This window comes from Barbus barbus (genome assembly GCF_936440315.1).
Source record: "Barbus barbus genome assembly, chromosome: 34".
Classification (NCBI taxonomy): domain Eukaryota; kingdom Metazoa; phylum Chordata; class Actinopteri; order Cypriniformes; family Cyprinidae; genus Barbus; species Barbus barbus.
Genome location: NC_136762.1, coordinates 11,755,212 through 11,779,738, shown reverse-complemented (window position 1 = coordinate 11,779,738; position 24,527 = coordinate 11,755,212). Strand labels below are relative to the sequence as shown.

Sequence of the window (24,527 nt, the reverse complement as noted above, 5' to 3'; positions counted from 1 at the left end):
AAGTTTATTATAAAGAAAATAAACAGGGTCAATTATGTTGGATTTGGAGTTATGACAGCAATATTGCATGAAACTAATGTTATTCTTTTCTGTTGTCCACTTGAATTGGGTCGACATCCTTTTCAAGAGAAAAACAGCAAACAGTTCTCAATCGGTTATTTCATTAAATTGCTTGGAGGAATACTCTCATCCTTATCCCTGCATCACCAAAGCGTGTGCGCTTGCAGCATATGCGCCGTGCGGCTTGTAAACACCTCCGTTTGGCAGCTCAAAGCAGCGCCGCACACGCTGTGAAAAAGCACATATGCCACAGTTGCACAAAAAATACTGGTGAGATAAATAACTTAGCATTACAAAGCAGAACTGTGATACTCAATGCCTAAAAGACCACAAATGCAAACGCGGATGCTACCTGACAATGCAAACACTGACAAAGGCTGTATTGTAGGTAGGGCAGGCTAAAGCCATACTATGCAATCTTTTCAGTCCTTAATGATTGTTGCTGTCGCATCTTGGGTCAAAGCCAAAGGAGACTGTGCAACATCAACGATCTTAGGACTCTGGATGTGACTGATGATGCTGACTACACAATATTCCTGAAAATTTGTTCTTAGATGGCAAATCACGGCCCAAATCATTAAGTGTGCTCTTAACTTTAGAAAAGGGTCAAGACTTTCAGACTAAGTGGATTAGAAAGGAGACAGCTGCTTATACTGCAACAGACGGCATGCAGAGGTAAGAGTCAAATCATTGCAGCAGGGGAGAATACAGTGGGCAAACCTCATGCAGGGTCACAACATCAAGAGGGGATTGAGAGTAAACTGTGGGGAACAGAACCACTTGACTGGGCTACTCCTCCTTCTGTCAAAGCGCAACTGAGGACTGAAGGAGGCGATGCTACAGATGCATGAGGCATGAGCACAAAAAGCTCACTCCGATGGACGTTAATTGTGCCTTTACATAACCAAGGAAATGCAAACACAAAATCGAGATGTTCTTTAAACGAGACAGCACTGTCGTATCGCTTCAGAGTTGAGATCAGTTTTGGCATCTCATCTACTGAGGTGAAGCTGTTCAACCAAGCATATCTGCACAAAGCTCTGAAAGAAAGTGTTTGTATGGCATTGCATTATGTGTAAAGGTTCCATCTGAAATCACAAGATTAAAGATCCAATTAGGAAGCACAGTCATCACGATCATCTTATTCTTTTATGAACATGTTGTATAATATGAAAGCATGCTGAATACCAACATTCCCTTTGGTCACACCCTCTTTTGAAACACAAAAAACTACTGAACAATGAAAAATAAAAATTCATACACAAAGGTATATCTATCTATATATCTATCTAAGCCTTTGTCAGACTGTATATTATTATTTTTATATTTATCCATTAAATTCTCCTATCCTCAAAAACAGATGCTATTATAATTTGCCAGCAAAAGCAACACTGTTTTTTTAAAGAGCCATCTGTCTATTACAACAAATCTCATCTAGTTTAAATGTTCATATGATGTAGTTGAACGTTTTACATTATCAAGTTAAAATATCCATCTACAGCTTGTTTAAAGGAGCCAATAAGTCACAGTCTCCCATCTCACAGAATCATTGCATGAGAATAACAATAAAAAAATCAAGACCTGAACTGCCTGTAAACAGACACAAAAGCCAGACTGCAGTACTACACAGGGTCATGAAAGACTGTCATTCTCTCTTTCTCTCACAGGACCACAGGGTAGCAGTGAGTCTGTCACTGCCTCTCGTGCAAGGCTATTTTTAGCACCGTGCTCTACTCAAATCATTGTGCAAGTTCGCTAGAACACATTCATTACGGAGGGAACCTGAAATCTGCCTTGAATTGTTCCGTTTGTAATGAGGTGTCAGGTAGCTTTTTAAGTGTTTTATTCACTGCTGAACATTTCTCATTTCAGAAGAGAAAAGACCAGATTTTCCCACAAAAAAAGGAAGGTTTAAAGTTTCTACCTATTGATACACATATTCCTGACTGACCCACCCAAACGAACCTGCCATCACTTGCCATAGTTTCACAACTTCCAATGAAGGGAACATGCAAACTATTTTGTAACCACAAAACCAATTTCACTAACCAATGTTGCGCTACAAATGGTGATGTTAATACTCTTTATCAGTGACCTTATCACTCACACATATGCTAAGAAATAACAATATAAATCCCTCAATATCAAATTTAAGAGTCCAGTTAATTTGAACGATATAAATAATTCTTCAAACCATAGAGCTTGTTGAGGAGAGCTGTGCTATTACTTTTCAAACCAAAAAGACCTATGATTTTTGTTAGGCTGTCAATAAAAACAAATTCCAACAAACTTACACAGACATGAGTCATCATTTTACACAACAAAGGCAAGCCTACAATTTCTTCATAAATGCCTAAATTAAACCATAAATGTGCATATTGTTTACATTTTCACATTTAAATTGTTTACTTTACCATGTTAATTTCATAAGTCATCATTTCTTTCTGAGGTAAGTAATATTTTTGAGAGTCTTTTATGCTCACCATGTCCGCATTTATTTGAGCAAGTATATAATAAAAACAGATGAAACAGTATTACAATTTAAAATAACCATTTTATTTTATTATAATTTAAAGTGTATTTATTCTTGTGATGGCAAAGCTGAATTTTCAACATCCATTACTAATGCTGATGTGATGCTCAAGTCACATTTCTTATTATTATCAATGCAGAAAAGAGCAGTGCTGCTTAAGTTTCAGGATTCTTTAATGAATAGAAATTTTAAAACAATATAAATATTTTCTATCACTATAAATGTTGTTAGTCATATTTAATCAATTTAATGCATCCTTGCAGATTTTTTTTTTTTTTTTTACTTCTTAAAAAAACCTTTTAGGTAGTGAATAGCATAGCATAATTAATATAGAATATAGTGCAGAACAGTACAGCAGAACAACTCTGTATCATTTATCTGTATTTAGGATAAAGCATGGTGCCATACGACCTTCATCTTTCCCTTGCAGAACTAAAGGAAACTACAAGAGCAGCATCTAAAATACCTGAATAGTAAATAAAATAGTAAAATAAGTCAAACTAAAAGGTAAAATCTATTTTGCAAATTTTCATGTCATGCATCACTTCAGGTGGTCTCACAGTTTGAGAGCCACGGATCTAGAAGATGCTTGATCTATTATGCTTGGATTAGTTGCATAAATTCATGAGTTTTCATCAAGTAGAAACATCCTTGATGCTTTTAACAGTAATAACAAGTCATTTCTCACTCTACTGCGTGGGTGCAGCAAATGCTGAATTATTGGTTTGAGGATAAAAATAGAATTTCATTTTCTCAATGACAAAAACCAAGCAAGAGACAAAGTAATTGTGAAACCCGAAGTAAATGTAATGTTGTTTGCTGAGAGCTAATACTAGATCATCCGAGTCTCTTGGTCTGACAGCAACAGATACAGAGTGCGCTATTGACTGAAATTCCATTACACAGATATAGTGTCACAACGCCTTCCATCAAAACCACATAGAAAAAAAAGCAGGAAACAAAACGGACAAAACAAAGGAGATGAAATGTTCCTCATTTGAATGTACATCACAAGGACGCCGCCGGAAACACCTTGACTGAGCTGCACGTTAATTGGTTTGGCAAAAACAAGCCAACTTTGCAATTCAATTTTGCTACTGTGAACAACACAATCAGTATTCCCTGTTTTTATTCTCAACCAAAGCCAAGTAAAATTAGTTTTTGAGAATTGACACAGAATACTACTTGCTAATCTGCCACTAAAAGGTCACTTCCTGAATGGCTAAGATTAAATATATCACTGGAACACTGACTATGACCTCTATATGTACAAATGAAACATATAACTGTACATTAGCTAGACATAATGTGAAGAAACATCGTTTCACCCATTCAACAGAGACCTTCACCAGCCTAAGCATGCCAATATATGAATTCCTATTCACATTACTGAGCAGTTCATTCTTACACCTATTTTTCCAGAGCACCTTCTTTTTCCCAAGAAAGGCAATATAGATGAATTGAGCACACAATGAAATACATTTTGTGCAATGAGAAAATCACACTTCTTTGAAGCTTTGAAACTCACTGAAACTGCTCTGAATTCAGGTTGGTGTGGAGGGACTCTTCTGTTGAGGGAATATAGACTGTAAAAGTAATTAACTGCGGCTCCTGCATCTGGGACTTATATTCATTGAGTGGTCTATATCCTAATCTATAGAGAATGAGCATTAACTACAAAATATATAGTAGAATATACAATTACTGTTGGAAATAGGTCCAACTTCCATATTTTCTTCTCAACAGGGAAGGTTTGAACAATCAAAAGTGGCAAGATAAAGTATAGCTTATTCAGGAGTCAATATTTTGGCTAGGAAATGAAAATAAGCAATGTGCATTTCATGAAAATATTATGCAAATAATAGTCTGTGAGGTGAATACACAAATTGTATTTAAAAAAAAAAAGTTTTTCCTTTCGTGTCAGTGTTAACAATGGCTCTGACTAGCTGTTGCATTAGTGAACCTGATCGATTGGAGAAACTAAAATAGATGACACTAAAGGCATCTATTTCATTCACTGTCTGCTTCTTAAATTATGATTCCTGTATATACATTAAAATGCTTTTTTGTGATATATTTATATATTTTGTCTCTATGGAAAGAAAAAGAAGATTTGGATGGTAATTTGTGACTAATTTGCGCTAATGGTGACCTCTGATCTATAGTAACATTTAGCAGATTAATTGATTGATTTGACTTTGGATAATAAAAAATATGACAATATAAACAAAAATCTTGAGAAATACGTGAAAATCCTAAAATAATCTGGGACTGAACAGGTATCCATGAAGAATCCTTGCTATTTAACATATTTATACATATTTAACATATATTTAACATATAAATGAAGCCAACCTAGTCTGTGTTTGCTGATGGGCTGCCAGTTCGGATCATGTAAAAGAACAAATGTAACAGAACTGCTTGTTTAGTTTCCTTTTTGTCCTTATTTGGTTCTTCCTGTTTTAGTTTCTGACCTAGTTATGTTAATTAATTATCGTCATCACCTGTGTTCAATTAATTACCTTGTTTCCTCGTTTGTTCCTCCCCTTTATAAGTCCTCAGTTTTGCCATTATGTTTGTCCGATCTTAAGTTTACAAAGGTATAAGTGTGTTGATGCAAATAAATATATATTTTGTTATTCATCGTTGTGGGCGCCGATTACTACAACCACCTACCGTTACAGAAGATCGGACCGTAACCGAAAATGAGGAGGCGGTTGGTTTTGGTTCCCCGCAACGGAGGGTTGGTGCCGATCCACCTGCTTCCTCCGCCCGCGGCGAGGATGTTCCCACCACCCACGGCGAAGTATGTTCCGTCAGCGGCGATGAGGAATCCGCCGCAACCGGCGATGAACGTTGCGCCGTTGGGGATGGGGATGATTCCGCCACCCACAACGGAGAAAACTCCGCCATCCCCGGCGAAGTATGTTCCGTCTGCGGCGATGAGGAATCCGCCGCAACCGGCGATGAACGTTGCGCCGTTGGAGATGGGGATATTTCCACTGCCCACTCACACTCAGGCTCCTCCAACGCAGAACGAGGGGCTAATGGATGAGGCTCTTCCCCCGGAGTTCTCGGCTCCCGTTCTTTCTCCAATGTCTTCTTCTCATCAGTGCCTGCTCCTCGCAAGCGCCCTCCAGTGCCAGCTCCTCGCCAGTGCCTTCCATTGCCTGCTCCTCGTCTGCGCCCACCAATTCCAGCACCTCGCAAGTGCTCACCTGACTTCCCACTGGTCCCGTCCAGCCCACCTGAGTTCCCGCTGGTCCCGTCCAGCCCACCTGAGTTCCCGCTGGTCCCGTCCAGCCCACCTGAGTTCCCGCTGGTCCCGTCCAGCCCACCTGAGCTCCCGCTGGTCCCGTCCAGCCCACCTGAGCTCCCGCTGGTCCCGTCCAGCCCCGCGCCTCCCGTGCACCCTCTAATGTCCGCGCTGCAAGAGCGCCCTCTAATGTCCGCGCTACAAGAGCGCCCCTTTGAATCCGCGCTGCCAGAGCGCCCCCAAGTGTCCGCGCTGCCAGAGCGGCCCCAAGTGTCCGCGCTGCAAGAGCGCCCTCCTGCGTCTCCGCTGGTCCCGTCCAGCTCTCCTTCGTCTCCGCTGGTTCTATCCAGCTTCGCGCCTCCCGTGCGCCCTCAAATGTCCGCGCTGCAAGAGCGCCCTCACGAGTCCGCGCTGCAAGAGCGCCCTCCTGCATCTACGCTGGTCCCGTCCAGCTCTCCTTCGTCTCCGCTGGTCCCGTCCAGCTCCGCGCCTCCAGAGCGCCCCCAAGTGCTCGCTCCTCCAGAGCGCCCCCAAGTGCCCGCTCCTCCAGAGCGCCCTCAAGTGCCCGCTCGTCCAGAGCGCCCTCAAGTGCCCGCTCGTCCAGAGCGCCCCCAAGAGTCCGCTCCTCCAGAGCGCCCCCAAGCGCCCGCTCCTCCAGAGCGGCCCCAAGAACCCGCTCCTCCAATGTGGCCCCCAGAGGGGAACTTTCCCAAAGAAATTTTGGGGGGGGGCCATATAGCCGCAGTTTGTGTGGCCAGGCCAAAGGCCAAGGCCACAAAGGACCCAGATCCATCATGGCCTCCCGAGGACCCCGATCCACCATGGCCGTCCGAGGATCCAGATCCGCCATGGTCGCCCGAGGACCCTGATCCGCCAAGGCCGCCCGAGGACCCCGATCCACCATGGCCGCCCGAGGATCCAGATCCGCCATGGTCGCCCGAGGACCCTGATCCGCCATGGCCGCCCGAGGATCCAGATCCGCCATGGTCGCCCAAGGACCCGAGTCCATCTTGGCCTTCCAAGTCCCCAGATCCGCCATGGTCTCCCGAATCTCCAGTCCTGCCATGGCCTCCTAAGGCTCCGGATCCACCAGGGATTCCCAAGTCTCCAGTTCCGCCATGGCCTCCCGAATCTCCAGTCCTGACATGGTCTCCCAAGGCTCCTGATCCGTCCTGGAGGCTTCACTGTCCTAGCCTGGTTCTGCTCCAGCCTCCAGGACGCCCACCCCCCCTCCCCGATGTTACTGTTACGGTGCGGGACGCACCTTCCGGGAGGGGGGCGATATCTGTAACAGAACTGCTTGTTTAGTTTCCTTTTTGTCCTTATTTGGTTCTTCCTGTTTTAGTTTCTGACCTAGTTATGTTAATTAATTATCGTCATCACCTGTGTTCAATTAATTACCTTGTTTCCTCGTTTGTTCCTCCCCTTTATAAGTCCTCAGTTTTGCCATTATGTTTGTCCGATCTTAAGTTTACAAAGGTATAAGTGTGTTGATGCAAATAAATATATATTTTGTTATTCATCGTTGTGGGCGCCGATTACTACAACCACCTACCGTTACAACAAATTTTGCTCCAGTGATAATGTAGGCTATTCTGTACACGTTCTGCTTGTTCATAACAGTGAGCTGTTTTATGTAATGCCGATATGATGTACTCAATTATCCCACCATCCCATCCTCAACAACACTGATTCACTAACTAGGAATCTCATAAACATTGTGGTAAATTAAGTAAACAAACCAAAGGAGTCTGTAGGATTAAACATTTCCACCAACAAAATCAAATGCTGACTTCCTACATGCCAGAGAGAGCTTCTTGGCCGATTCGGAAACATGCCTGAGGAGAAATCAAATGCCTATGGCAGCTTATTAACAGTTTGTAGTTGTTACTGCTGTCCAACGTATGGAAACTGTTATACTTACATGAAACTTTCATGCTGTCACACCATAATAACCCAAAGAGCTTCACATTCAAAACCCAGAAGTCACATGCTGTGAGCTTCACATCATAACAAACCACTTAAAACTGTAGAAAACGCTCATGATCATAAGCGACAAACATACTGACAGACTTGAGGCTAACATCTGACGTTCTCTTCACTGGTTTCCTGACCCCTAGAGACTGAGCAATGATCTACATAATCATGTTTAAAATTTAAACAGTTTTATGTAAAGTGATTTAGATTTAAGTAAGTCGTGGCCTAATGGTTAGAGATTTGGACTTGTAATCCAAAGGTTGCAGGTTCGAGTCTCAGGCCGGCAGGGATTGTAGGTGGGGGGAGTGAATGTCCAGCGCTCTCTCCACCCTCAATACCACGACTGAGGTGCCCTTGAGCAAGGCACCGAACCCCCAACTGCTCCCCGGACGCCGCAGCATAAATGGCTGCCCACGGGTGTGTGTTCACGGTGTGTGTGTGTTCACTGCTGTGTGTGTGCACTTTGGATGGGTTAAATGCAGAGCACGAATTCAGAGTATGGGTCACCATACTTGGCCGTATGTCATTCACTTAAAGCAGAATTGTGTTGTTTTGGACCACCAGCTTGACAATGGCATACCAAACGCACACCATTGATAGATTCAATGTTTCTAGCATAGCATATTAAAGGAATAGTTCACCAAAAAATTAACATTCTCTTACGATTTACTCACCCTTATGTTGGTCCAAACCTGTACGACTTACTTTCTTTTGATGACAGTTTACCACTGACTTCCACTGTACGAACCAAAAACATTCAAAATATTTTCTTTTGCGTTTTACAGAAGCATTATTTTTTTTGAGTAAACAATCACTTTAAGCTTAGTTGGAAAAATTATTTGAAGACATTAAAACAATTATTAGGGTCCTCAAAACAACTCTCTGCCTGCATGGCATCTCCGAAGCCTATGTGAATAATAAACTTATAGAAATATTGCAAAGTACCACATTAACTCACAACCATAATTCAGAATCATGAAATGCAACGTGCAAGTTTTCTTCCAAATCAATAATTGCTCTGACATGCTGGACTGGATGTGCTGCCATAAACAGATTACACTGTATGTATGCTGAGATGTTCAGTGCAGACAGTCTCAGCACTCAGCCTTAGACTCAATCATATCAGAGTGTCCTACAGGATATACAGTATATCTCAAAGAGAGACCATCAGCTCTCCCTCTCTCACATCAGCCTCTTTCAACATTCAAGGAGCCAAACTGACAAAAAAAAAAAAAAAAAACTACTGATACAATACGTCACTGGCCAATTCACCTTTAAGTAGAAACAGAATAAGGAGCGCATCCAACGCAGGATGCACATTGACTTGCTAATGGTTTTTGCAGACCACATTTAGTCTCATTTTAAGTGTTTGAAGTTCACAGTTTATATTGTTTACTTAAATTAAAACATATTGGTGGAGAAAAAAGCTGACCAATGGACCAACTCCCCAGCTTGGCTCTAATTAAATTATGTCAACGATGAATCAAATGTACAGTCATAATCTATGACCAAGTGGAAGAAACAAACATTCAGATGCGATTTATAGCTGGAATTATTAATCACGTTATGTACAAATTTCCTTATTATTTCTTGTTCCTTACACTAATTTATGACACAATTAAAAAAACAAAAAAAAAAGTTACTGCAGGGGGTCTATGGACTGAAAAACAAAGCAAAATATATTATAGTACATATAGATTTTCAGATTTTTCTACTTAACTGGTTCTTTAATATCAGGTCTACTAATAAATCAGTGAATATCACCCAACATAAAGTTTAATAAAAGGTGTTCACAGTAACTTAGCTTGCGTCTACCTTTTGTTTAAATCAAAAATCATTTTCAGAAGCACATCATTTTAGGCTCACCAGGTAAACAAATAAAAATGTATTCTGCATCAGTTGTATTAACAACAATAATAATGTAAATAATCAATTATTATTTATTGATTAGTCTCTTTTTTTTGTAAAAAATAAATAAATAATAAATAAATAATAAACTGATCCTTGATATCAGTTATTGGACAGCTATTAAAATACAATATCGGCCGGTCTCTACAAGTTATTATACACCGTTACTAAAAATCGTAGTATTTTTATTTCAGGGATCCCTGGATAGCCTGCGAGTCTGTGTAGGGGATCCCTGGGTGAGATATGGTTGACAACTCCTGCCCTACATCCATAAAACATTCTACATTTAGGACTACGACCAGTTTGTAAAGAGAACATGTTAAGATGAAGAAAAAGCCTACGTTTGGACCGTCTCTTAAACCAGGTAAACCGGACAGCGTGAGCATTGGAATGCGCCCATGACGCCCCAAAACGTTGTCTAGGTAGGCAGCTCACTAGGTTTGGAGACACAGCCCTGGTTCACCACGCATTCCAACAGATTGACGCGGAAAGTGAAGAGAGCAAACTGACTGTCTACACTTTCTGCAGTGACACCGCAGCTTGCACATCAATCCCGGAGATGCCAGTGTTGTCTGAATGTGATGTGACATCTCTTACCTTTCCCTCTGATTTCTTTAGCCATCCTGCGTCTTTGCAGTTAGTTTGGACAGTACGCACGTCTCTTCTATCTGTCCTTGTCTATGCGCGTTTCGTGTTTGGAGATGACATACGAAGGTGGGAGTATCCATGAACGCTGAGACAGATCCTTGTGTTGAAGTAAGAGCGGACTTGGGGCTGTTTGTGTGGACAGACTTTGCTGTTGTCCTCCTCTCCTCCTGTTGAGCTCGAGGTGTGATGTTCGACTGCCTCCAGTGGCTCTGCGCGAGCTGCAGTGAACTTGGAAAACGCCAAGCGCATTAATGCAGGCTTCAGCCCACCCGCCGTCATATGTTAGTTATTTATTCATTTATGTACTTTAAATAATATCACACTAGCGCCTCCTTAAGGATGTTGAGCAGCTCATATAGCCTACATGACACTAAACAAACGCTGATAAATAATTAATAAAATCGATTCTGCCACGCATTTTGAGCTCGGCAACTTTTTATATAAAAAGAAATACGTTTGTACTGCAAATGTAAATAAATTAAAAGGACGCCCAGTACATTAAAATTGTTTGACGGAAGTTTTTTTTATATATATATATATTAGCCATCCTTAGCTATTATGATAATAATCTCATTAATTTCTATAATTTTATCTAACAGGATGTAATTTTAAAGTTAGGCAAGCCAACTAATACAACAAAACATCAACAAAAACATAAAAATTAAACTAATTCTTTGCTTATTTCACGCAATGCGCCATTTTGGAATGAAAACGTGGCGGGAAACGCGAGATCATTTATATTATATAGATTATATTTTTGCCTATATCAAAAATATATTACATCTGTATCGTTTTCCTAACTAGAACATCTCAATTTATAATTTTTTATCAATAAATATATATATATATTTTTAACCATTCCACACGTGTTGAAATATGTAGTTTATGATTTCTTACAGGAATTGTGTTAGTTTGGTTATTTTTTTACTATCTAAAAGTGAGTGACAGAATCTGTCGCCACAACTGAAGAATGACTCAAAACTCCTCTGAGACCATAGTTGAAACTGTTGCAAAAAGAAACCACAAGAAAACTTTCAACAAGGGCCAAACAACATTGAGAGACAGGTACCTTAAAAATCCCTAAAGTGCTTCAAAATTTGGCCTACAGTATCATTCAGTCGTCTCTGTGATACAAACAACAGTTGCATAGCCGAGGGACCACATGCCTGCCACCAAAATGAATATCTACTTTGTGGAAGCAGAAGTGCAAAAGGCATTGTGCAGTTCAAAACAGAAATATAAATATCTTCACCTTGCCAGTGGCAGTGTATCTCTGTAGCCCTATAGTAGGATGACTACTACAAAATGTTAGCTTGTTCATAAATCACTATGTTGTGATTCCTCCTCAGTCTTTTAAATAACCAGCTCCATCACAGTAAATCCAGTTCAGCTGATTAATGCTGGGTTGTAATGACTATAAAATATAAGTCTCGTGGTAGCTGTCAAACAGTAATAGGAAGAAAATGACCAAATCAAGGCCAAATATGATGTACTTTCAATAAACATGTTTATCAGCTAATTTTCTGTATGAGAAGTGTTCTGTGTTGCCATGTCTAAAAATATCAAACCGCACCAAGTTATATCCAGCTCTCACCCCAGGCTAGGCATTGCTTCACATCAGGCATCCCAAATAACTGTTCTTGAATAGCTCTAAATGACTATTGATAGAGGTGAAGTCTGGAGTTCTTCAATTCCAGGGAACTGCCCATATTGCATTACACCACTCCTTTAGGGACTTGGCCTATTTGTAGCAGTCAGGAAACCCAATGACAAAACACTTCTGACTCCAAACATTGCATTGTGTTTCTGGTATAAGCAGCAGCAGAAAAACAGCCTGCAGGTCAGGCAAGCAGAGAGATAGATAACATTGATTACACCGGCTACACACAGAAAAAAATGGATAATTCAATTAATTTAACTTTTTCTTAAAAAAAAAAGCAGTTTCATCCATGAGCACTTGAGTAAAATGTGCCAAGGCCAGGGAGATGCTTGAAAGAGCCAATTTTAAACCATTTATTTTCTTTATAAATTAAATCATAATTATAAATACAATACAAAATCAACAGGTATCTTTCACCAGTAATAAAAACACAACCAAGAACAAGTTCATGCCAAATTGGTAACTATATTCCTGTAGCGTCACAGCATTCATAATAGTTCATGGCACAAAGCCTAGAATTCGCTGGCAAATGCAGTTACTTGCGCATTAGTTTGCTTTTGGAACTTTTCACAAATAAGTAGGTTGCTGAACACTGGGAAGAAACCTGACATCTGGGGGTTTAAACTACAACATGACCGGTTAAGAAACATACCATAAAATCTGCTCACTGCATTAGAATTAAGCAATAAGGGGACAACCAATACTTTTAAAGCTACAAAAAGCACTCAAAAAGACATGGGCCCTCATTTTATATTCCAAAATTTGTCTAAACTGCACACTTTCTTATTATTATAGCCTTACTTTGTTATATTGGAGCTGTATGCGTGTACATTTCGATGGAAAGAATCCTTGTAATGCTCATCCTGTCCGAGCACATTTCCAGCATAACAGCACAACATCTGGACCCATCTGGAGGCCACTTTCCCCTTCAGGCTCTGGACAGGTGAGGTGTACTTAGAGTGTATAGTTTGTGTCAGTCACACTGGACAACATATGAACGCTTAGTGAACTTAAAGACAATTAGCATAGAAACAAAAACATTTAGAGCGTATGAAATCAGTTCACAAAGTAACAAGTTTGCGTTCTGATGCGGACAGCATTAATGCAACCCAGGAGAAAGCAAGTGTGTGTTCCTCTAATGCGAGATATTTATAGAAAACAGTGTAAATCTTATCATTTGTAATGCATTAATAATAGAGGTTCTTTTAAGGCTTTTGTCTATGCTGAATAGCAAATGCAAAAGTCGGTTAATTCATTGACTAATACACAATGAAGGTTGTATGGATTATGACACATTGATGTGACATTTGTTAGCTGTGTGCTAAAAAGCATCTGTTTGTATTTAAAAGTCAGACCGCCCACTGAGGTTTCGCATTACAACAGAAATGACTGTCTGAGTAAAAATTGAGCTCTAACCAGCAGGTTCTATTCAGTGATTGTATAGTCCAATGTTTAAATGTAATTCATGGAAAAACATACAAAAATATAAACCTGGAAATGACAATGTTCAGTTCCAAAAATATATCTAAGTGTCATTGCTTGTAAGCTGTTTTTAAGGAGTCTCTATGACATGATGTGGTGGGAGACTGGACTGGCTGGAGGAACTCTGAAGTGAAAACAGCTTCCGCATACTCTTCGCAAACATCCTGGAACTCTGCCGCCACATCAGCCAAAGCCTCAGCCATTAGCTCATCAGCCAGACTGCAGGAAACAACGGAAAAGAGAGTTACAGTTACACAGCACTTATTGCTCATACTCATACATTAAAGGGACAGTTCACCCAAAAATATGGAAATATCCTTTAGTTATTATACATGTCTCATTCAGGAGAGAAAAAAAAAAACATGTTGGGTATATTTTTATGTAAGTGATATCATTAACTAAAACTATTAAAAATCATTCAGCATTATTTGGTATTTGAAAATGCTGAAAATAAAATAAAGCTTAAATAAAATGAAATATAAATGAAAAGCTAATTAAAGCTAAAATTAAATTGCCTTGGGAACGAACTGAAATAAATTTATTTTTATTTCAGGTTTAGTAATTCAGCTTAAAGCAGCATGAAAAATCACCCTATTTTTATTTCTATTCTAATGCATGTTACAGATTTTATTGTAAACAACTCATCCAAGAACATAGAATGTTTTTTTAATGAATGTTTCATTGCAACTTTGAAGCTATATAGAAATATACAAAACAAGACAAAAACCCATAAAATTACTAAAACTAAAATGAAACTGAAAATATAAAAAAATTCTAATCTCTAATAAATACATTAATAATACTATAATAACACGGTTTTGTGTTCTCTTAGCATTAAATAATAAAAATGACTTCTATTTCTTTAGGACAGTGATGAGATCATCTAAATCCTTTCTTTTAGGCAAGTATTAAACTTCCTCTGTGTAAAGAGCAGAGCTACCTAGAGAGCCCAGTCAGGCTGTGCTCACTCAAGGCCTTGACTGCCTTCAAGGCTCTTATTACCCACAACGCACCACTGACTGACAAATGCCCGCACCCATTCCCAGCAGCAGCACTAATTGCCGTGACATTTTCCATCTTCTCGTTCTCTGGAATAATAACCTAGTCTCTGCGGTACTACACTGACCTCTCAAAATAAAATAAAAAATAGATCCTCAATTTCTTTTTATATTTGTGCAATAACTCATACTTTTTTCGAGCTGCAGCACACAGAAAAATATTTTCACTTTTGATTCCTCACTTTATCCTTTCCGTAAATGATTTCTGCAACCATTCTTCTCACCACCCACACAGCCCATGGCGCAAGGATCAAGTCTGACAAATGAGACCTCAGCTCTAGGATCAGATTCAGGTTTTTGTGTTCCTCTTCTCACCGTTGTTAAAAGTCTGTTCTCTGTGGACTAGCAGGACTTGATAAATATCCACCGCATTGCACCAACTTAAAAATTCTGTTAAGTATGCTAATGGCGGGGTGGGCGTGCAGGAGCACTAGCGGAACATCAAAGACGCTCATTTGCACAGGAGTACGCTCTACATTAGCACCCATCAAAAAACAGAGCTAATATTTACATTTAAAATGGCATCGTGTGCGAGGATCATTATAGCCGCGAGGCTGTAAACAATCTCAACTCCTACTAGCTGTGTCACTGTGGGAAATGCACTGGGGCTTATGACTAATCTGCTGTTGCTCTGGGTGCAAATAGAAGAGTGGAGCTTTTACGGTTTATACATCCAGGAACGCGTCTTGAGCATAAACGTAAACGAGATCCTTTTCCAATCCAGTCTGTGCCTGTGGTTTCATTTGTGCAAAATGACATTACAATCTTTCTTGCATATTTCGCAACACCTTTAAAGTAAAATGTCCAGCGAGTGGCGCAAACAAAAAGAAAGAGTAATGTTTAATTTGATAATTTCAGCTTCTGTAACATAATGATATGTGTAAAAGTCTTTAACATTCTCATAATTAGGAATAAATATATGGTAGGTGATTTTCTATGATTTCTAATCTAATGGAGGACCTTCAAAAATAACAAAATGAGTTAACAAATCATGCCTCTTTGAGGTATAATTCAACCCACACTTTAGTGGTGATTGAGATGTTTTATTAATAAAGCAATCATTAGATTCAAACCTGTCTGCTATAGCCCAAGGATTGAAGCTCCCCAGAACCTCGTGCGAAACCAGCCGCAGAAAGGCATTATGGTTCTCCCTGTATTTCTGGATACTCTTCTGCATGCTGGTCGGCACAGTCAAGTAAACCCCTCTTGTGCTTGGGGCTGGATGACTGGGGTCATTTAGAGTTAAAGACTCCTCATCTAGTATCGATGTATCTGATGCAGCCCTGTAAACAGAAAAAAATTATAATTTTCATGGTTTTTGCACTCTCTTTCATAAAGGTCACAATTTCAAATGTGTACCTCTAAGGCAACAAATTATTTTCAGGTGTACTTGTTCTTGTCTTTCATGTGTTTTTGGGTAGCATAGCTTATACAGAAAAGACGGAATAGTTTGTTCTATTTAGTCTGTAGTGTAACAAGCCAATCACAGCAGTCTACAGAATAGAGAGAGAGAGAGAATATCTATATCTCATGACTAAAGCAGAAACATCAGTTAAGTTTATTCACACTTCAGACCACCATATCAACTGTTCAGGGAATTAAATGCTGGTCCACACACAATCACAACAAATTATTACTACTCTAAATTAAATTTAAGTGGTGCTAAATCTGGAATCAAAAGCACTCGTGTAAACATCTCAAACCCTCAGATCACTTCCATGTGACCTCATCTGGGCCACGTTGGGTATTAATCAGGCCCTCAAAAGCACAAATACACTTCACATTTATATATAGCATGCAGCAGAAGTAAGAAACATCTCACACTGACATTCCGGTTTGCCTTTAATACACAATATTAGACACAAGTTAAGTCTAGACACGGTTTGGGCATGCTGTGGCACTCTGGAGAAGTGAGGAATTGACCACAGCCAGGAGAATAATGTCAAACTTTGAGTGGTTGCACAGTGCGAATAAAAATGGCATGAACATGCGAAAGGATGGTCAAGGTAAGCACTCAATTAAGGGATTCAAATTAGAAGGCGTCCCCTGTGTTAATTCAGCTCTCTAGTCATAAGCAAGAAAGGTCATCCAAGGTACTGAAAGAAATTAGCGCACAAGCAATTCTGTGAGATGTAAAATTGAACACACACATACATAGTGAAATGGGCAAACGCTTTCCAGGCTTCTTCTGTCAAAACAAGCCAAAAATAATGACAAAATTTCTCCCCGTCCTGCTTTCAACAACAGCTCCAGCAGTCACAAGCAGAAAAAAAAAACACTGTCAACACTCCACATGTGATTTATACGAGCAGACACAATGCTGGGCTGACTTGAGCACACGCTTCAGTGTTTGGCAGACAGCATGAGGCAAGGTAGATATAGAGGGAGATGATGAGAACTTCTTTTCGGGGAAGGTTCATCAACAATAAGGTATCCAATATCAACAGGTTACAAGGTAACACCTAGAACAAGAACCAAAGTGAATTCCTCACTTCTACAGAGTGCAATAGCATGCCTAAAGGGCAATTAGCAGGTTGTATGGAGGGTGAAACGCAGAATGTGAATGAAAAACAGAAATTAATATTTTCTATTTCTATTCTACAACATGAACCAGTTCTTTTTCAATGATAATTTCATCAGAATGGTTTTAAACCACTCTTACAGAATGAATCACTGCATGAAATTACTGAATACAAATAAAACAGACTTGAAAATGAGTTTCAAGATGTATATTCTATGAAAACAAGCCTTTTATGCTATTATGCAATATTGACTAACAACACACTGTTTTTTGCAGAACATTCGACTTTGAGCTTGCAGAAGGATATATGCAAATGACAATTATTTGACTATTAATTATTTAATAGTTGATTGATATAAAGAATTACACTACCCTTCAATTATACAGTGCATCTGAAATCAAATACTTCTCTACTATATAGTATGTGAAAAGTAGTATGCAAAAAAAAAAAAAAAAAAAAAAAGTAGTATATCTCGGCGCTGATAGCCTATGGGCATTGGCGCTACGGGCGTCCCGAGTTCAAATCCCAACTCAAGGGTCCATGAGTTCTGATTTGTCCTTTCGTAATAATGGCGAAAATGCCAAACATAAATCTTTAAAAGGAAAAAAAAAAGAATAGTATATCTATATTTAAAAACAGTAGGCAAAAACTACTTGGATGACCTTCTATTACCGGTGAGATACTGAAGTGTGCATTAAATGGACATTTTACTATCCCATGAGGCCACAGGAGAGGATTTATGAATAGTAGTGAAGTGACAAAACTGACGCTGTAGGTCACAAGACCGTTTTTGATACATAAAATTGAATGTGTCATTGTCATTCTGTGACAATGTCTTTCATTTAAATAGCAGTAAAAGGTTGCAAACAGTGTGGTCCAATTCACAAGCAAATGTCTCACCAGTTCTTCAATTAAAAAATTCATCAGACTGGTTTATTGAAGTCCTTGCAAGGAACACAGAATAGGCCAGAAAAGCAGCAGACCACAGGATAGATGAACACCGTTTGACCTGGACAGATCAGGAGTGATATAATGGAGAAAGCCAGCTGTAATAAGATTTTGCAAACAGAAATGAGATGTATAAAAGTCAGTGAATGAGATTCTGGGTCACCAATGCTCTATCAATATTCTGAAACCAGAGTTCAAAACCAATAACGCTAAAGGGCTGCAGTTTGCACCTTTAATCCAGTGAGAAGGCCATCGCCAGCAGCAAGGTTACAGCCAAGAAGCCGGAAAGGGAGAGGGAGATTAGCTGGATGAAGGTTAGATGAAGAAAGAGATGGAGAGAAAGAAGGAGAGATGGCGGTTTGAAATAAAAGGTTCGAGAACAGAGAATGAGGATCAAACCAAAAGCCGCAGCCTCACCATGGGCTCCGCATTGATCTCTTTGAGCTTTGAATGAGAAGTGGTGGATCACACACTCTCTCAGATGTGCTGGTCACTCTATGGAGTCCTCCAACACCCATAACCTCCATGTGCGGACAAAGATATCAAAGATATAAAATTATAAGATATCATACAGAACATTATAAGTAATCTCTCCTCTACGATTCTGTTCCTGAGAATCACGTATTAGAAATCCTCATTCAGTGAGTTTGTCTTGAGACAAACAAGGTCAATTAAAACAATAAAAATGTACTTGAGCAGAACAATTGATTAAGATAAGATTTAGAATAAATACCACTCCACTAGAAAATAGTTTTTTTTCTTGTTTTATGCAGAAACCCCACTAAATGCCTGTAGCTTTCTCTATTTCGGTTGTATCACAAGAAAGTCTAAGGCCTTCTCAAGCCGTACGGCTGACCCATCTAATCTGCAGCCTATTATACATCAAACTAAGATTGCTGTATATGCTCCCACTTAGCCTGTATATGCTCCCACTAAGTCAAGTAATGAGAAAGAACCAAATTGCCTATCACAGCTATGCAGATGACACCTAGATTTACCTAGCCTTATCTACAAATGACTACAGCCCCATTGACTCCCTCTGCCAATGCATTGATGAAATTAACAGTTGGATGTGCCAGAACTTTCTTCAGTTAAACAAGGCGAAAACTGAAGTCATTGCATTTGGAAACAAAGATGAAGTTCTCAAGGTGAATGCATACCTTGACTCTAGGGGTCAAACAACTAAAAATCAAGTCAAGAATCTTGGTGTGATTCTGGAGACAGACCTTAGTTTCAGTAGTCATGTCAAAGCAGTAACTAAATCAGCATACTATCATCTCAAAAACATTGCAAGAATTAGATGTTTTGTTTCCAGTCAAGACTTGGAGAAACTTGTTCATGCCTTTATCACCAGCAGGGTGGACTATTGTAATTGTAAGACCATTAGACAGCTGCAGCTCATCCAGAACGCTGCTGCCAGGATTCTGACAAGAAACAGAAAATCTGAGCATATCACAGCGGTCCTCAGGTCCTTACACTGGCTTCCAGTTACATTTAGGATTGATTTTAAAGTACTTTTACTTGTTTATAAATCACTCAATGGCATAGGACCTAAATACATTGCATATATGCTCACTGAATATAAGAGACCACTCAGATCATTAGGATCGAGCCAGTTAGAAATACCAAGGGTTCACACAAAACAAGGGGAGTCCGCTTTTAGCTATTATGCCGCCCGCAGTTGGAATCAGCTTCCAGAAGAGATCAGATGTGCTAAAACATTAACCACATTTAAATGCAGACTCAAAACTCATCTGTTTAGCTGTGCATTTATTGAATGAGCACTGTGCTACGTCCGAACTGATTGCACTGTATTATGTATAATCATTTTCTATTTTTAACTGTTTTAAATTTCTAAATCATTTTGTTTTTATTGTTGTGATTATTTTTTGTACTTCCTTTTATGTAAAGCACTTTGAATTATCATTGTGTATGAAATGTGCTATATAAATAAACTTGCCTTGCCTAAATTTATTTAGATCTACACTTAAAACAAGAAAGTTTGACAATGGTGTAAGAAATAAATGTTAAAAATAAAGAAAGATATATATTTTATGAAAGCAAGCCTTATCTTATGCAATATTGACTTGATATAAAAAAAAACTTTATTTAATATATTTAATTAACAAAGAATTACTCTAAGTTCAACATGTTTATGTTTTTGAAAAAAAACGTCTCTTATGCTCACCAAGGCTACATTTATTTTACCAAAAAATACAGTAAAAATTGTATTATGAAATATTATTATAATTTAAAATAACTAGTTTCTGTTTTAATATATTTTTTAAAAGTAATTTATTCCTGGGATGGCAAAGCAACATTTTTAACAGCCATTAATCCAGTCTTCAGTGTCACATGATCCTTCAGAAATCATTTTAATATGTTGATTTGGTGCTCAAGAAACATTTCTTATTATTACCAAAGTTGAAAACAGTTATACTGCTTAATATTTTTGTGGAAACTATGATTCTTTATTTTTCAGGATCTATATTATGAATTAATTTGAATAGAGTTAAAAGTTAATATTAAATATTATAAAATTTTATATTATACATTGATCAATTTAATGCATCCTTGCTTGAATAAAAGTACTTCTTTAAAAAAAGGTTTTTGCTGTCTATCAAATCATTTCCAAGGCACCCGCCATTCTCATTTTCAATCATGCCTCGACAACCACCTGTAACACTTGTATGTATTGCCCTCTTTCACCCATTCAAGATGGATAAAATGGATAAAATCTAATCCAGTGCAACTCTGAATGCCATTTTATGTCAAACTGAAATATCAACTTAAAGAAAACTGAATTGGTGCACAATTTTCTTTTACATCAAAATCCTTCCTCTCCGTCTGAGTATTGTATGAAATATTGATGTTAAAGGAGCGTATTGAAATTGAATGGAAGAGGAGTGGCTGGTAATTTCATTGCTCAGATTGGTCTGTTTGGTGCTTTTACAGCAGCATCAAATGACACTTGACTCTACAACTCACTGATAGAAAAATCTAAACAAATCACAGAGGGAGAAAAAGCGAGAAGCAAACACATGTATTGAGTTTCATTACAAATCGGGGCACGATGATTGATTATGCTCCAGCAGAGCTTTTTAGCGTCTTCCCCCGGCCCCCCTCCATCCCTTTTCTCAAACCAAAATGGTTCTCGGAAAATAAAAAAAAAGCAACAACAAAAGCTAAAAAGCAAAGCCACACTGAGAGCTCTCTATTGTGCTACAGTAGGAGACACACTGCTGCTTTGCAACCAGTCTAACAATGACAAACAGTAGAAATCCCCAATCGGTTTGTGTGTGGCATTTACAAACTCTGCAGTGTTTCCATGTCAAACAGTGTGTCGTCTACACAGGTAATCACAGATTTGATAACAAATAATAAACTCTGCGTGCTAATCAACATCAGGGCCCAATATCCGCTCCTCAAATTACCTCCCATGAGCACACGCTATACCGACACAAAAACCCCAGACCTTGCCCCCCTCTAGCGGAACATTTCATACGCAAATAAAGTTTTACTGGTTTCTCATCAGAAATCCTCAGTTCGGCCTTGGCCTTTAGTGGCTGTACTAATAACCGAATAATTACCATAATGCTTTGCATAATTCATTTTCCACGAGTTTTATCTTTCCTGGCCACATCCGCCCAATAATTGTCCATTCTGATGTAAATAAGCTGCAGAAAAGGATGTAAAACGTTCACTGAGAGTTTGATTGAACCATTAGGTTGATTCTTATTTATAAAACTGTAACATAAGGATAGAATTTACAAATGAATGGCATTAAGAGAGAGCTGATGAGTAGATTGACTGTAACTTTCTGATCAAGAGTGCAGTGTCCATCTATGTGGCTTTTAAATGAACAGCAGTTGCCGAGTCGTCACTATACTCTGCAAGCAGGATTAATGCAGAAAACTTCTTTTAGAAGGATTAGTCAAAAATAACTTGAAAAAGCTTTCAGTGACAGCCATTTCCTGAGTCAGAGAAATGAAATATCGCATTAGTTGGCCAGCTGGCAGCTTCATCAGCAGACAGGAATCCTGAAGTGATGTCAAGATCTTGTCCTTCAAAAGAAGGCAATGGCATTGAGTGCAATATAAAGTTGCTTAGGATACAAGACTACTTACTAACACCACAGTATTATGAAAAAGTGTATCGTTAAAAAGTGTCTGCCTTCCTCTTTAATGTGGTTATACTAATTTGTACTTGATTTTAACTAATTAGTGCACCTGATGTAGTGAATTGTTTTACACAAAAAGGGGGCATTTCTGTTAGACAAACCAGTACAAAATATATATATTCTAAGTGTAATTTGTCAAATTATATTGCTTTTTATCTATTGACATGAAAATCCAATATGCTAAAAATGAAAAAAAAAATCTTGTAGCCAAGCTTTTAAATATAATAATCACATGTAAATATATAAAATATTACAAAATATTGTGCTTAACATTTCATTATAAAATAACATTATATACCATTATTGTATAACATTATACTACATATATAGTATATACAGAACTGCTGGTGACAAGTAAACAAATATTTCAAACAAATGCTGTTCTTTTGAACTTTGTATTAATCAAAGAATCCTGAAATCCTGAAAATTACTTTTACTGTATTTTTGATCAAATTCATGAAATTTCAAAAGCATTTTTTAAAAATCTAACCAACCCCCAAAATAATTTTCTCCTGAAAAAAACTGCCAGTGCGATAGAGCTTTGATCCCTGCATCCCTATCAGTCACTGCAGCTCACTGGATTTTTCCAGAGGAATCTTAATCGTGGTCACAGTCATTGCTCATGTTCCAACACAGACACTGTAAGAGAGACTGAAGAATAGTCTCCTGGTGCAGTGACATTTTAGAGACAATGTTTTCTGTCAGCATTAAATGACTGGCTGAGGATAAATAAATCCAAACAATAGTTCAGATCAGGGGCAGTGGAGAGAAACCATGGCCAATGCAGCCTCTATTCTCAGCAGCCCGTGACATCCATGCTAACCCAAATACCCATGGTGAATGCACTGGAATTTAAGGAGAATAAACAAATCTTCAAGTGGGGCTAACCAGTCCTTGTGGTTACTGTCTGGGATGTTAATTTAATAGGTTTACATGTAAAGGTACGGTGACACAAATATTACTATAAGAGGACTGAAGTTCCTCTATCTGTCTGTAATGGTTCCAGATTAAAGTTGGTGCCATTTTCTTTTGTGACAAGGAAAGTAATGATGCATGTGGCTCACTTGCCTAAGAAAGGTTAACAAATGTCTAACACTGCAGCACTGTATGATAACAGGGAGGCAGCAACAATAGGCAGACAATAAATTAGCAGTTACCTACCTAATTTATATATAAAATATATTGCAGAGTTGTTCATAAGACTTATTAAAAAGAAAAAAAGCACATACATATATACATAAATATTAGTAATGTCAAAATTAGCATGTTAATGCATGCGATTATTTTTTTTAGGTTAATGGCTTTAAAAATATTTAACACAGGGGGTGTAGCTACTCTGAACTGCTGCTTCCGTCTCATTTTTATTCTTGAAAAGAATTGAATTTATTTAGACGCATATTGTCTTTATGACCACATCAAACGGGAGAATTTTATTGACGTACAGTAAGTAACTTAAATCAAATTACATATTTGAAGTGCGTTACCAGGAAAAGTAATTCGATTTTAGTTACTGAGTAACGCGTTATACCCAACTCTGTATATATTTATTGTATCTATATCTATATATATAAAAATATGGATCCATCCTGCCTTGTCTCAACGGTTCAGGCTGGTGGTGATGGTGTAATGGTGTGGGGGATATTTTCTTGGCACACTTTGGGGTCCTTAGTACCAATTGCCAATTGAGCATCGTTTAAACGCCACAGCCTACCTGAGTATTGTTGCTGACCATGTCCATCCCTTTATGACTACAGTGTACCCATCTTCTGATGGCTACTTCCAGCAGGATAATGCACAATGTCACAAAGCTCAAATCATCTCAGACTGGTTTCTTGAACATGACAATGAGTTCACTTTCCTCAAATGGCCTCCACAGTCACCAGATCTCAATCCAATAGAGCACCTTTGGGACGTGGTGGAACGGGAGATTCGCATCATGGATGTGCAGCCGACAAATCTGCAGCAACTGCGTGATGCCATCATGTTAATACGGACCAAAATCTCTGAGAAATGTTTCCAACACCTTGTTGAATTTATGCCATGAAAAATTAAGGCAGTTCTGAAGGCAAAAGGGGGTCCAACCCGGTACTAGCAAGGTGTACCTAATAAAGTGGCCAGTGAGTGTTATATACAGTATAAGCTCATATCTCAGTGGCAAGAGGTGACTTTTTTTTTTTTACTTATTTTAACTTTTTGTAACATAGTATATGCTATTACACATATGCGTCCACATCCATTAACACTTTACTTGTTACTATCATTTTAGTCAGTATGTAGCAGACAGAATGCACACTT

At 38.6% G+C, this 24,527-nt stretch overlaps 2 protein-coding genes across 3 annotated transcripts in view; both read right to left on the bottom strand.

The window, feature by feature from the left end:
* The window catches only part of LOC306853974 (membrane-associated phosphatidylinositol transfer protein 3-like), a 100,996-nt gene extending 90,403 nt beyond the window's left edge, over positions 1–10,593 (bottom strand). Inside the window, exon 1 of the mRNA XM_079391715.1 lies at positions 10,332–10,593. Coding sequence (XP_079247841.1) covers positions 10,332–10,356 — 25 coding nt within the window. The 5' untranslated portion in view covers positions 10,357–10,593. The remainder of the gene's footprint in view (positions 1–10,331) is intronic.
* A 1,776-nt stretch (positions 10,594–12,369) lies between these two features.
* LOC306853919 (protein moonraker-like) overlaps positions 12,370–24,527 on the bottom strand; it is a 19,661-nt gene continuing 7,503 nt past the window's right edge. The window contains exons 16-17 of one of the 2 annotated variants that reach the window (XM_079391620.1): positions 15,656–15,865; positions 12,370–13,743 (exon numbers count right to left, since the gene is read on the bottom strand). In XM_079391620.1, the coding sequence (XP_079247746.1) occupies positions 13,575–13,743; positions 15,656–15,865 (379 nt within the window). In that variant the 3' untranslated portion in view covers positions 12,370–13,574. The remainder of the gene's footprint in view (positions 13,744–15,655; positions 15,866–24,527) is intronic. The other variant, XM_079391619.1, reaches the window with a different exon arrangement.